Source organism: Nelusetta ayraudi, unplaced genomic scaffold (assembly GCF_046127955.1).
Source record: "Nelusetta ayraudi isolate G7.1 ecotype Tasmania unplaced genomic scaffold, CSIRO-AGI_Nayr_v1 ptg000092l, whole genome shotgun sequence".
NCBI classification, from domain to species: domain Eukaryota; kingdom Metazoa; phylum Chordata; class Actinopteri; order Tetraodontiformes; family Monacanthidae; genus Nelusetta; species Nelusetta ayraudi.
Genome location: NW_027466142.1, coordinates 1,115,124 through 1,129,592, shown reverse-complemented (window position 1 = coordinate 1,129,592; position 14,469 = coordinate 1,115,124). Strand labels below are relative to the sequence as shown.

Genomic DNA, 14,469 nt, shown 5'->3' with positions numbered 1-14,469 from the left:
CTCAGTCCGCTGTATCGACCGCTGGCTTCTCCAGCTCTGCTGCCTCCGCCTCCTCCGATGTCAAACTTGCAGCACGTACAGTTTTTATGCCACTTTCTGCAACTATTTTGCCAACGGTGGGCCTTCATCCACCACTGTTGTCATGGCAGTTGAGCTTGTTTGGATTGCTGGCACTGCACCGGCGGACGCATTACTCAGGAAGCAGCCCGCTGCGCTCTTTAAAAGACTCCTCGTCCTGGATGATATCGTTTCTGTCCCATCAGTCCTACATGCTTGTGGTTTTTACGACGACGGGACACTTGGTTCCGCCTGGTGGCTGCTTAATGGTTCCTGTGCTGTCTCCGTGTGTGTGTGTGTGTGTGTGTGTGTGTGTGTGTGTGTGTGCCAGCGGGCTGGTTATGAAGAACATCCCGTTTCTCGCTGGTGCCCACTGCAGGCTGGAGGGATCGGCGTGGTGAAGCAGGTGGGGACAGATTTAAAGAAAGGAAGAAAGATCCCTTTGGCTCTGCACAGCCTCAACAAGCGCTGAGAGAACTCATCAGGGCTGTGAATACATTCACACGAGTCTTTCATTACAGTTCCGATGCATTTTCTTTATTCTTTTTTTTTTTTTTTAATTGCCCCATTTTTCCAGATCTTTATTTTTCATCCTGGACTCCAGTGGAGCAGCTGCATGCAAATGAATCTCCTTTACAAACTCTACAGAATTGAAGAAAACGCAGCAGGTTTTAGCTTTCCGTTAAAAGTGCTGCTTGGTTCGAGTTCCCACAGGTTTGGAAGGAGGCATAAAGAAGGCAATACAGACACTGATGATGATTTCGGAGAAGTGATGAAGTGAAGTTTACAAAATATGGGATCTTAATGGAAACTGCACGAAAACTAAGTCATATTTAGTTATAAATATATCAGATTTAAACTGACTCAAAATTTGATCCTTTGACATCGGTGTCTGGCGAGCCAACTGAATGAAAAATGCTGAAATTGAAAAAGCCATAAGCTCTTGTTTTTAAGCGCTTCATATTTCCCGCCTCCCTCAACACTACAACAAAGTCACGGATCAGCTTTTATTGACTCTTTCATCGAGTTCCAGATCCTTCCAACATCGCTAGAATTGGGCTGGAGGATTTATCACTGTGCAGCATTTTATTTGATTCCTACAGAGCAATTTCTTTGTTTGACAGGCAGGAGAGAAGAGTCAATACTGGGACGGAGGGAAGAGATGTGGGGAGGCTCGTTGACTGCAGTGTGTGTCCACATTCAGGTTTCCATAAAATGCCTGAAAAACTTTTGAAACTTTTGCTTTAAAAAAAAAAAAGGCCCTAAACCAAGAATGGGACATTTTCGCATGAAGCGATTTGGTGTGTTTGTGTGTGATTTGGGCCCACCGTAGGAGGGGATCCGGATGATGGTGAAGAGGATCTCGTTCTCGGGTGTGTCCTGGTCGAGGACGCTGATGGACGAGTTGGTGATGACGACTCCGGAGTTTTCCTCTACGTGGATGCTGCTGACGGCCACCACGGGCCGCTGGTCCTCCACGCTCTGCTGGACACACAGAGGAAGATGAAGCGGGTGATCGCCGCCTGCTGACAGGAGGCACGACCCCAAGACGCCAAGCAGATAGAAATCTCCACTTGGCAGGACGGCCTGGCGGCAGCTGGTCAGTTAGGGGGCGCTCTTTCATGGCCTTGCCTTCACAGTCTCATTATGTGGAAACCTCAATGGAGGCTGATGCAGCTCAGAGAACCTTGTTTGCAATTATTTTAAAGAGTCACAAGATAACTACAATAACAATTGTCTTTTGTTAAATACCAATTAAGTTTGCAACCAAAGTCAAAAGTCTGCAAGTTTAACTCAAACAACAATCAATTATAGTCACAGCATTGTTGCTGGTGGAGTGCAGATGATTAAAACGCAAGCATCAAACTAACGGCTGCAGGCTCTCAGAAGCTGTCAAAGCTTCTCCAACTTTTTGCTGCCCTGTTCGCAGCTCAAAATACTTGAGGAGGCAGTGGAAGCAGTGGAAGGACTGGTTTTTGTGAGTTCATCTTCCAAATGATGTTCAGTTTCAGGTCTTTCAGGGGTTTTTTTTGTCCCGTTTCAAATGACCAGAAACCCCTAAAATGACATCTTCTAGTCCAGGGGTGGGCACACTTTTTGGTTGGTGGGCTGCAATGGGTTGTAAAATGTAACAAAGGGGGCCGGAGCAGCAGCAGATGGATGGAGTGGAAACAAATATATCATGGGATATGTAAAAAAAACATGTGCTTTAATGTCAATTGAAAATGAACAAAAGCAAAGTTGCAACGAAATATCTTTATTTGAAGCCACATGAAAGCTTTACGGGCCACATATGGTCCCCGGGCCATAGTTTACCCACGCCTGTTCTAGAAGGTGCATCGACAGGTTGTGACTGTGACTGGGGTGGAAGCCGACGGCAGCTACCTGGATGTCGATCTCCACGTTGAAGGCCTCCGTCTGGCTCTGACCGTCGCTGACGTAGAAGCCCACCACGTCCCGCAGCGCAGCCGGACCTTTGGCCTGGCCGTTCTGCACGTAGAAGATGCTGTCCGACGTCAGGTCGTCCACGGAGAAGGGCGTGTCCGGGGTGACCACCCGCGAGCCGCCGATAGAGCCCCCTAGAGGAGAGAACGGGGTAATGAGCGACGCTCTTCAGCCTCATTGTTCCTCTTAATTGCTTTTACGATGTTAATATAACGTCATGTCTGTATCAGCACCAGAGCCATTTGAGGGACGATGAACCAGTCATCATTTTTTTTATCACCTCCCTCACCCCTCGCCACAAGGCCCTTTTTATTTCACATCAGTCAAACGCAGCGGCTGCTTTAAATATTATTCTGGCGGGGGTGACGCTGAAGGAGAGTCGGCGTCCGGCAGCAGAATCAATCCCGTGATCTCGGCACTTTGAGGCAAAGTGTGAAACCTTCTTGGACACAGAAGATTGATGACTCCACGCTCAGCTGAGTCAGGGTGTGTGTGTGTGTGTGCGCGCGCGCGTGTGTGCGCGTGTGTGTTTTCCAGGCACGGCAGTAAATCACCAAAATACATCCCTCACCTGTCCGTGAGAAAGCGAAAGACAGAGAGACAGACAGGAGAGAAAGAGAGTGAGAGAGGGGGAGAGAGAGAGAGAGAGAGAGGGAGAGAGGGACAGAGTTGTTGGAGCAAACAACCTGGTGGAATTCTAATGGAGTTGGAAGAGAAGAAGTTCTAGAACATTTTGGCCAAAGTCAGAGTTGAAGTCTTTTGTCTTCCTCTGTTCATAAAAACAAAACACGCTGGACGTTCGATCAGGATCGATCAGGAGGCGGAGAAATTCTGACTCTTCTTTGATTGAAACAAAAGGGTGGAAAATGTTTGTTGTTGTTTTTCTAATGTGTTGTTGACAGTTTTCTATAATACTAATACAAAATTCAATCCAGTCACCTTATTTTAAGTTATTTTAAATGACTTTAAAAAAACGTCGCCGCAACGTGATGATGAGCAAACAGGAGCAACGTCGTTGGATCATTAAAGATGCAACGGAGCCGTAAGCTGCTCCTCAGGCGTCTCTTTTTCAAACGCTCGCCACAGAAGCTCAGCTTGGAAGAGTCGTCGTCTAAAAGACGTTTGTTTTTAGGGCGACTCGCTCTTTGTGCACATGCAAAATCTAACGACTGCAGGCAAGGAATCAAAAACCAGACGTTCTTCCGCGCGATCTTGCACGGGGCCGCGTTCAAACACGTACAATTCAAGCGTCGGCTGCATGCACGCACGCCGCCCGTTTTCATCGGCTGCTTTTTGAGCCGCAGCTGTTTTGCATCTGAATCTGACAAACCAACGTCAGACGGTGAATCTCCTCAACGCGCCCAGCGGCCTTTTGGCCGCCTCGTCGCATCTGCGCATGAACGCCACTCGCCCGCCGAGGCCACCGCACATGCCGCCACCACCACCTCCACCTCCCCCAACACCACCTCCACCCCCGCCTCCAGTGACCCACTCACAGCAGCAATCAGGAGGCGCCTCGCCGCGCTGAATAACAACGACCGACCCTCCGCGGCTGCAGCAGCCACCAAGGACGGTCGGCTGGGGAAACGTGTAAGGAGGAGCGGGGGGGGGAGGAGGAGCAGGAGCAGAAGGAGGAGCAGGAGCAGGAACAAGAGGAGGAGCATTTCACACCAACGACAAGATTCTTCTCAGTCCGGCCACCTCATGGAGGGGTTTGATGCCACCCATCTCAGTTTTCTGTGCTGCTGCACGACTTTCTGCTCCTGACCAGTGACTCAGACAAACAAACCGTTTCTGCTCACAGCAGCTATTAAAAGTGCAGCAGTCGCAGTCGTGACTCCAAACGCCGGGCCCCCATCTGCGGCCGACTCTCTGGCAGCGCTAGTCCACGACGTAATCGAACTCTGACAGATGGCACCAGGCGCCGCCGCCGCCGCGCTGAGAATCCAGCCGGTATTGTGCGAATATAAATAGAAAGCTGGAAATTACGGAGGCGCTGCAGGTGTGGCTGTGTGCATCAGAGGGCCATCACTTTACGGCGCGCTGCTGCCCTCATAAAGGCCGACTGCGTGGTTACAAGCTGCGTTTCCATGACACCCAGAATTGCGCGAAACCCAGATATCGCAATAAAACACCGGTGATGGAAACAGCTGAACTTGGAAGAACTTATTAAATATGGCTAAAAGGTTTCGATAGGTGGTTTTTTCAGACGTATCGATATAGAGGTATATCGCAAAGTGTCATGGGAACACTTTTTTCGCATTTACACATCAGCGGACGTGACGTACGAGGTCACGTGACCAATTCAAGTCAAGCAAAAATGGCAATTGTACTTTGTCGAAATTTTAGAAATATCGCTTTTATTTTGCGAAAAACTGTAACGGAAATGCAGCTATAGTCATCACACATGCAAACAAACACACACGTAAACAAACACACGGGCAAACACAGAAAAAAAGCTCCAACCTCTCTTGGTGTTTTCGATGTAGCCGTAACTCGGAGGACTGACGAGCCAAACCATGAGGTCCTTTCCGGGCGTGTCCGCGTCCGACACTATGATGTGATTGGTCGACAGCTGCACCCGTCCTCCTTCCTGAACCTAAAGAGCAACAGCAGTTGTCAGCTAGTGGTTGGAGGAGAAGGAAGGTGTTTCGACTCAGACGGCCAGAAATGACCCTGTCTTCTGTTACGATAGAATTCTTAAAGGCCCAGTTTGTAGGATTTGGTGGCATCGAGTGGTAAGAAAGTATACTGCAAACAAAATGAACACCCCGGTTTTCATAGATTTGTCGTCATGACCACGCAGTGACATTAGCTACAGCGGTCAAACAATAAACTGCAATCAGATTGGTTGGCCGATAGTCCTGCCCTGCAAAGAATGGGCATCATTTTGTCAAGATTCTCTGCTCAATGATTACACCATTATTACCAGCAATGAAATTTTTTGTGCTGGAGTGCTCTCCAACTGGTGGAGGCCACTGTCCCTGTTTGCCGATGTCCCACCAGATCTCATTTATTTCTGAAACCAGCTGCGATGTCAGGCTAACATCATTGAACTCTGAGCAAAAGTCCACATTCTGGGCCAATACGCTGTGGTGCAATTTAGCTGACTCCCTTCGAGTGGACCTGCTCCATTCAAGGTACCATAAACCTTTTTTTTTAAGAGTGAATGCAAGCACAGCAAGTAACTGTTTTTAGTACGTTTATAGCACTAAACATATTTTATGTTTGGTTTTATGGCACTACACGCCTTTAAATGTTACGCATTGGGCCTTTAATTGCTCAGAAAGCACTTCTGCAGTCTGACGTGGTATTTCTCCTCTTCCTCCTACTGTGCCTCCTGTGTGTTCCTATGCATTGTTTAAAATGCGCCTCACATTTTTTAATTGCAAAAGTAAAAGAACCCTGTAATAAAAGATAAACTCAGCTTCTGGCAGTAGGTGACAGAAATTGGGGAGGCGGGGGGGCTTACTGGATTTTCAGCAGAACACAGGAGTCACAACATTAATCTCAAAGCTGAATAGTTTTATTCCAGGAGATTGTGCATCACCCAGTTCATGTCAGGACATTTTTCTGTGATTAAAAAACAACAACAAAAAACACAGTAGGCTCAAGAGGTACCACTGAGCAATTTATGATGGAGGCTGGCTCATCGCTCTATATGGGACAACAAACACAGAGTGTCCTGTGATTTCTCCCCCGACTCACTGGGTTTTGTTAATGACTCCTATTTTAAATAATGCAGCTGTTTTGAACAAAACATAAACAGAAAGTTCAGGATTTGGGTTTAATGTGAAGGCGCAGGCTCACGGAGAGGAAACTTTGCGCAGCTTGAGTGTTACGTTCTGCAAATATTTGCATCCACAAAATACTATGATAAAATCCGGTCTGCTCCTGTGTGGGTGAGTGTGTGTGTGTGTGTGTGTGTGTGTGTGTGTGTGTGTGCGTGCCAGGGGGTCTGCTAAAGCTGCTAAATATTCATCATGAGGACTACCTTAATGCCACTGTGGACGGTGACCACTGGTGGCTGTCTGGGCGTGGAGGTGATGGTGATGGTGAACATCTGGTTGTCCAGGCGATTGTTGTCTCCATCGTACACCACAAAGTGGAAGATGTCGGTGATGGGCTGGCTGCCCGTCTCCAGGGACGTGACGTACCTGCAGATGACGACATCCAGACACAGTGAAAAAAAAAAAAAAAGCCCTCCTGCATGTGGTCAACCGTTTTGTTTTTCTTTTGCAATCATCTCCTAATGAGTGAACAACACCTGGTTTATATGTTCAGTTCAGGACTGTTAGTTGACTCGGCAACACTTTGCACTTTGCCGTCCCGCCATAATACGGCCACTAATCTCGACAAAGTACTAATAAAATTTAAATCCATACCGCTCTAATCTTCCCTAATCCCATTTAATTCTCTTGAAACAATTGCTGTGCGCTTGTTTGTACGAGCCGAGGGCCACAGGGACAGAAATAATCGAGGCGATGGGAAAATTCAGCCCTGGAGATGTGCTGTTGTTGTTGTTGTTATTGTTGTGTTAATCAGGGCCAAGGAAATGAAGCAGTCAGTGTTTGAATATTTATATTTGCTCTTTAAGCTTCCAGCCAGGAGACGAGTGCCCAACTGCAGGTAATATCTGAGCGATGCTAATGAGCGTCGCTGGTGCCGACTGGCTGAGTCACGCTGTGTGATGGGAAAGGGGTAATTTAGCCGTTCCCACTGGGTTCACTTGTTTTCTTATCGACATTTTCGCTCACATGTCTGTTTGCACGGTTCTCGTCTCACGGGACAAAATGCTTGTGTGCTGGAAAAAAAACAAAATGTCTCCGTACTGCGTCTTATTTCTGCTGCGATGACGTGGGGAACGAACCCGGCGAGCCAGATGGAGAGCTTCACAGAACCTCTTTGAATCTGGGGCCCATCCAATAATAATAAAAATAAAAAAAGCTTCTGTCCATCACTTCAATGCAGACCAGTCCAGCAACAGCTCGAGGTTTCTACTTGGCACCTGATACTAGACGCCCTAAACTGCCACATGGCGAGCAGTGATGCTCTGTGGTGGTGAGTTAACCTCTTTCCAAAGTCTATCAATACCATCCTTTCTTTTAACTGAGAGAAAAACTTTAATGACCTCACTTCAGTTCTCAGAAAACTGCAGCGAGCAGCCGAGCTGATCTCTTTAGCGATAGCTTTGCTTGCCGTCACGTCCTGTATTTACTTCTTTTTCTTCTTCTGTGGTTTTCAGTGTTTGGGGCAGGTAACTCCACAGGTTAGCTTGGCATTGCGCGTTACTTTATTAAAAATATAATATTACCTTACATGTAGCCCCTTTTCATTTATTTTCATCTTCCACGAATTGGCAACATGTTGACTGTCAGAAGAACCTCCTGTTCCTTGACAGCAGAGCAGAATCAATGCTGGACTTTTGAAACTTTCAAGAATCCTGCAACACACTTTTCCAGCAAGCCTCTGCTTGACTTTAATTCAAGTGTCTTTGACTGAATACAGGAGGATTGTGCACTTCTTTGCTCAGCACACAAGATAATGAGGCGCATCTGCAGGTCAAGATGGAGATGAAGCACTTTAAAAAAAAAAAAAAAGTAACACCCACAATTAGGACTCATTGTTCTTCCAAACAATGCCATCACGAGGAGCAGCCCATTAACAGAAGCCCGGCAAGTTGAAAAAGGGAGGGAGCTCATTTTCTCAAACTCTCTCCCTCATCAACCTTTATTGCTGCTACAGTGGCGGCTCTTGGAAACGACTGAGGGTTTTTGAAAGTCATTTTGGGTTAATAGCGGTTGGTTTCATCCCGAAATTCTGTTTTTATAAGCCTCTGTGGCCACGTTAAATCTGACAGTGTGAAGCTACAAAAGCTCTGAGTTTAAACAGAGGATATTCTTGAGGGCTGGTTTCTATTTTAGAGGTCAGTTTTAGAGATTTGAGTGTGCTTGAAGCCAAATGAAAGATTTCATTATCACATTTTGGTAATTTGTCTGGTAAGTCATGGGAAAAACAAGGTAAGAAGATTTATCTACCACACAACTGGAAGTGATGAAAGGGGAAAAAAAGGAAGCATACATCAGCAGCTCTGAGTCATAAAGGCAGCAAATCTTTGCTTTATAATGCTAATGGAGAATTAAAACCAAGCAGCATTGGCACAAAAGCTGAATTCTAAAAAAAAAACATCGAGAGAGATTAAAAGCGTCATATTGATCTGAGCCAGCACTCAGGTTTCTGAGTGTGCTGAGCGCCTACCGGACTCTCTGCTTGCTGATGTCCTCCATGGTGAAGGAGGAGTACTCCCTCAGCTCCTGGGGCTCCTGCTGCAACTGGCTCCGGGTCACGATGCCGTACATCGGCACCGACACCAGCTGCATCTGGATCTGATCGTCCGGGGAGGAGTTGTCCTGGAGTGCAGACGAAAAGGTTTTGCCTCCGAACCTCTAAGACCACCTTGTTTTTTGTTGACTTTCAAACATGGAAGGTCCAACAAAGGAGCAGTTTCAACGGGAAGCTGAAATTTGGCTTGTTGACGGCTGTAAACAAAGGGCTAAGTTTTCTTTTTTTTTTAAAGAATCATCCCATTATGCTGCTTTGATGGAAAAATCCTGATCCAAAAGTCTTCAGGGGACCTTTAAACCCCCGACGAGCAAACAGGCAGGCAGGCAGGCAGGCGGTCGTCACTCACGGTAAAGGCCAGCTGCGAGCGTCCAATCACGGTGCTGCTCTTCTCGCCCACCTCCAGCGACAGTGTGGCTGCCGGGTCACGGCGCGGCCCGTCGTCGCCGGCGCCCAGCACCGCCACCTGCACCACGGTGGTGGCCATGGAGATGCCGTCGCTGACAGAGATGGTGAAGGCGTCGTCGTGGTCGGAGAGGCCGCCGTGGCGGTACAGCAGCACGTTGCGAGTGACGTCGCTGAAGGTGAAGGTGTCGCCTGAGGACATGAGGAGGATGAGGAGGAGTATGAAGATGGTGTTTGGTGGTTTTCATCTGTTTCAATAGCAATGATGACTATTAACTGGGATAAAAGACGCCTGTATTCAAGGATGTCATTTAGAAGGAGTATATGTCAACTTTGAAGGCAGTAGAGAAAAAGAAGATTAAAACAAATTTAAAACTGACAAAACTGGATTCTGATCATCGAATAAATAAAAATTACAATAGAATAAAATAAAATAATTACATTAGCAAACACACCAAAACAAACAAACAAACAAGCCAACACGTGTGGAGGTTTTGTTGCTCACCGTTGGTCAGGCTGCTGCTGTGTGAGCTGCCGTCCGTCTTAAGCAGCTCTCCGTGGACGGGAGGTTCCACCAGCTCAAACTCCAGCTCGTCTGGAGCTGTGTCAGCGTCGCTCACCGCCAGCTGCTGACCGCCTACATGCACACACACACACACACACGCACGCACACAGACAAAGGAAAAAAGCATAATGAGAGATGAGGCAGGAGACACAGAGTTGGGATCCTCCAGGACCCTCCACTTCCTAGAACTAGTATTAGTGATGTGTGTATGTGTGTGTGTGTGTGTGTGTGTGTGTGCGTGTGTGTGATCTCCTCTCACCAATGACGACCTGCCCTCCCATGCTGACCTCCAGCAGCGGGTCCAGAACCTGGAAGATGGGCGGCTGCTGGTGGTTGGACAGCAGCAGGATGGCAAAGTCCAACTCTGGAGTGGTGTGTTCGCCGTCGGACACTGGCGCCGGGAAAAGGAGAGTTAAAACATCAATAAATGAATAGAAACAAAACGTGGAACACGCAGCAAGACCAAAGAGAGGAAGGCGACGAACAAACACGTCAGGTGACAGACTGACTCTTCTGAAGACGCTTGACTACAGAAACTCAACGTCACCGCTAAGACAGCGGCGTCTTTAAAAAAGAAAAATCTACGCGGAAGCTCTTAAACGCTGCCGCAGAACAGCCGTAAACACGGCGTTTCACCGCATGGCGGCTGTCAGGCGGGGAGCCGCGGCGGCACGCCATCAAAGACGTGACGCGACAGGAAAGAGAGCGGCCACGCTGCAGAGGTAACGGCGAAAGAAAAAGACAAAAAAGAAATGCGAAGGCAGGAAGAGTCAATTACAGCAGGGGGGGAAATCAAGGGGAAGAGGGGAGAGATGAAGCGAAATGGAGAGGAGATAATGGCAGAGTGGAGGAACGAGGGGGCAGAGGAGGAGATAAATAAGGCAGACTTTTAATGTGAAAACAGAGACTGAGAGGAGGAAGAGAGAGATGAAGAGGGAGCAGATGAATATAGAATCAAAGTGAGACGGGCCGACAGGATGAAGGAGGATCTTCAGAGCAGGACGGGAAAAAAATACCAGCAAGAGAAAATGTCACAACGTGAGAAGGTGGAGGAGGAGGAGGAAGATGGAGGGGGGGGGGAGAAAGAGGAGGAGGAAGATGAAGGGGGAGGAGAAAGCGGTAGAAGGTGAAGAAGGAAAAACTAATATTTTAGCAGCAGACATCAATGGTGGAGCCAGGAGGCTGAGGATGAGGAGGGATGAGAGGAGGGCTGGACTGTGGAGGAAAAACAGGGTTTGGGCAGGAAGAGGCCAGAACAGGGAACAAACAAACAAACAAACAAACAAACAAACAAACAGCTTCTCTCCATCCTTCTGTTTAAACTGCAGATGAAGAATCATTTGTTTACCTGTGAAATAGACACTCAGCGACTCCGGCAGCCCTGGTGGCATAAAGAAGATAGAGATGAACTCCGGGTGCTGCGGAGCGATAAAAGTGAAAAAGCAACCGGAGCAGCAGCAGCAGCAGAGCACCGAGCTGCTGCCGTCTGATTGGCTGATTAAAGTGTTTGCGTTGATGTGCAGCAGCAGGTAAAGTGATGGGTGGGTCTGCACTGTGTGAACGACTTGGTCAACGATTCTCTGAAAGATGAAGGTGAAAGATGAAGGCTGCCGTCTCACCGGTGAAGGAGTACTGGTAGAGCTCCTGCAGGTGGGAGGGGGCCTGCGGCGGCCGGTACACCAGCTTGCCGCTGTTGACGTCGGCCTGCGTGAAGTATTTGACCGGCGTGTTGGGTCGGTCTCGATGCTCGATGGCGCCTGAGGAGCAAGAAGCAGAGGGAAGGATTCAACTTTCACCCGCCAGAGGCAACATTCCAGTCGAGAAGATGGAGAAGCAAACAGGAGCAAACAGGAGCAGCTACCAGCAGCAACACAACATGGCTGATGAATAGTAACATGTCACATTTTGAAATGTAATATCATCATTATGCCAACTACAATACAAACACACACTTTGTAATAACTTCATTAATCTAATTAATGACTGAAATATTGGGACACAAAAAGGTTTCTGTCAAAAATTTCTATTGTTGTGAGCAAAAACCTCCCAAAAACAGCAAATGTGTGAAATGCAATACAAAAAAACTATCATAAATCAAAAAGTTATTATGAATGAAACGCTATTTTCTGATGGTTCAGGCTCTGCAGGTGAAAGGCTGGTCCACCAGGAAGGTGCTTCTCCAGGAAGTTGGGAGATGCAAAAGTTTCCAACCCAAATTCCACAGTGTGAGTTGGCCGGGAACGCCGGGAAAATCTGACTTCCAAGTGCTGACGGCCGGCTGGGTTAAAACATGAGCTAAAGTGGTTCTCTGAGGACGACGAGCACGTCTCTGCGGAGATAAGAAGCCGCGCCCACAGTCTGAAGCGCTCGCCGTCGACTGAACCCACGCAAACGCTTCACCACGAGTGCTCTGCTGTCAGAGCTTCGTCTCAACCCAAATCTGTCCACCTCCTCGGCCTCACGCAAAAAAATAAATACGTTAATAATTAAATAAAAAAATAATAATAAAAAAAAACCAAATTCCGCACAAATTTATCAGTCCATTAGGTGATGGATATGACCCGCTCTAATTAGTTTTCCTCCCTTTAATTAGACCCGGAGCTGAAAATGACTCGCCGCTCCGTCAGGCGGGCCGGCGGTGGAATGAGGGCCTCCAGACGCTGAATTTAGCTCCAATGAAATCAAGGCTTCGCTTCGCTAAAATTCCAGACTGAGCAAGATTAATTAAATATCTTTGGAGAGCGATAATGGCAGCGGAGCAGGACGGCCAACAGCAGGTTGTTAGCCTGTGGCTAAAGAGCGAGCGAGAGAGAGAGGGAGGGAGAGAGAGAGAGGGAGAGAGAGAGAGAGAGGGAGACAGGGAGAGAGGAGAGAGAGAGAGAGAGAGAGAGAGAGAGAGAGAGAGAGAGAGAGAGAGAGAGAGTGAGAGGGGGAGAGGGAGAGGGAGAGAGAGTGAGAGGGGGAGAGGGAGAGAGAGAGGGGGTGAAATTGGCCGCTTCCACTCCTGGATTCAAACGAGTGAAAATGAAAAGTAGTTATTTAAAGTGAGAGTCAGAGGGGGGTTTTCTTTGGTGCCACTGACCCAATTCAAGCGTTTGTCAAAATCCGATGTTTTAGTGGGACGTGCCCAGAAGAGGGACAAAAAAGGGTTTGGGGCCGAGCCTAACCTGGCAGGAGGCATGACTCGTGCCCTGCGTGAGATCACAAAGGGCACTCAGTGCTGCAAGCAGAAGGAAACCAGTGCAGGAAATTCTGCATCGTAACGCAGGACCTTTGAACACTCATCCGAGTGGAACAGAGGAGCCAAGTGCAGTGTGTGTGTGTGTGTGTGTGCGTGTATATGTGTGTGTTTGTGTGTGTGTGAGACACTGACCTTGTCCGGGCGGCAGCGCCTTTGTGATGTTGTAAACCAGCTTCTCGCTGGGAGTCTCCGAGTCGATGAAGGACAGAGCCGAGGGCGTGATTTCAGTCAGCCGGTCCTCCAGAGCCTGCACGTGCACGCGCACACACACGCACACACACCCACACGCACACGCACACAAACACACACACACATAACAAATTGCAGGGGACATTCAAGGCCGTGGTGCTGGTCATAATGTCAGCATGGCGGCTGATGTGACGGAGCCTCACCGTGATCTGCAGGTCGCAGTCAGGTGCCAGCTGAGGGAAGCCCGGGTCCTGGGGCAGCACGCCGATGGTGAAGGTCTGGGCGTGGCTCTGCGTGTGAGCCGCCGCTGTGGACACCTGCACACAAATTTGTGTGTTGTTGTTTTGTTTTTTCCATCAGGTGGCGGGGAAATCTTTCACGTAAACGCACCTCGGCTGCATCCCATTATTGTGGGACGCAGCCGCGACAAGATGCGATTGGGGGGGGGGGACTCTTTTTGCTTGGAAAACTAAACCAGCAACAATGTTTTCAAAGGTGGGAAACAACATTAAGAGAGCTTCTAGAGACTGTATAGCTGTTTTAGGGGTGAGTTCAACCTGAGGAACGAGCATTAATTGCACACTGTCCTACTCTTTTGCTGGGCATCACTGGTTTTTAAAACAACTTCATAAAACCATTGAAAATAGAGGAGTTTTTTTTTGGCGATGATCTTTTCTAAACCACAAGAGAGAAAGAATGAAAAAAGAGTCAGTTCAATAATGATGTAAATTCAGACGACACTATAATTATTTTGTTTCGTTTTCCACTCTGGGCAAAAATGGTGCAAGGTATAAATCTCTGTCATCCACTTGGTTTGAAAATGACTCAGAGTTTCGACTTTGCTTCGCCCAGCAGAGGACAATCATTCCATCCTGACAAATGGTCAAGTTAAATCTCTGCCACTGACAAAAAAAAAAAAAAAATCCGATCATCCTCCACTCGCATGGAATGAAAAGGAGGCTCTCCAGATTTTAATTTGGACCTCGGCTCTGAGTAATTGAAATGCACTTGAGCTGACAGACAGAGCCGAACGGCTTCCAGTCGCCTCTTTTTGTTTCCTTAATGGAGCCGAAGAAGAGCGCTGGTGAAAAGGGTTTCAGTGAGATCTTGGCGGATTTGGAGCCAATTTGCGAGCAGTTTGGAAGCGTTTAGAAGCAGAGATGCTGGCGGGATGAAAAAAATCCCCCCCCCGTTTAGGGAGTCAGCAGGAAGTTTGGTACAAAGA

General features: G+C 48.0%; 1 protein-coding gene across 3 annotated transcripts in view; it reads right to left on the bottom strand.

Moving 5' to 3' along the window:
• fras1 (Fraser extracellular matrix complex subunit 1) overlaps positions 1 to 14,469 on the bottom strand; it is a 164,523-nt gene that overhangs the window by 22,312 nt on the left and 127,742 nt on the right. For 2 of the 3 annotated variants that reach the window (XM_076046922.1, XM_076046921.1), the window contains 12 exons: positions 13,448 to 13,561; positions 13,188 to 13,302; positions 11,434 to 11,571; positions 11,163 to 11,195; positions 10,074 to 10,205; positions 9,755 to 9,886; positions 9,194 to 9,441; positions 8,761 to 8,912; positions 6,497 to 6,659; positions 4,969 to 5,101; positions 2,443 to 2,636; positions 1,386 to 1,542 (listed from right to left, as the gene is read on the bottom strand). In XM_076046922.1, coding sequence (XP_075903037.1) covers positions 1,386 to 1,542; positions 2,443 to 2,636; positions 4,969 to 5,101; positions 6,497 to 6,659; positions 8,761 to 8,912; positions 9,194 to 9,441; positions 9,755 to 9,886; positions 10,074 to 10,205; positions 11,163 to 11,195; positions 11,434 to 11,571; positions 13,188 to 13,302; positions 13,448 to 13,561 — 1,711 coding nt within the window. The remainder of the gene's footprint in view (positions 1 to 1,385; positions 1,543 to 2,442; positions 2,637 to 4,968; positions 5,102 to 6,496; positions 6,660 to 8,760; positions 8,913 to 9,193; positions 9,442 to 9,754; positions 9,887 to 10,073; positions 10,206 to 11,162; positions 11,196 to 11,433; positions 11,572 to 13,187; positions 13,303 to 13,447; positions 13,562 to 14,469) is intronic. The other variant, XM_076046923.1, reaches the window with a different exon arrangement.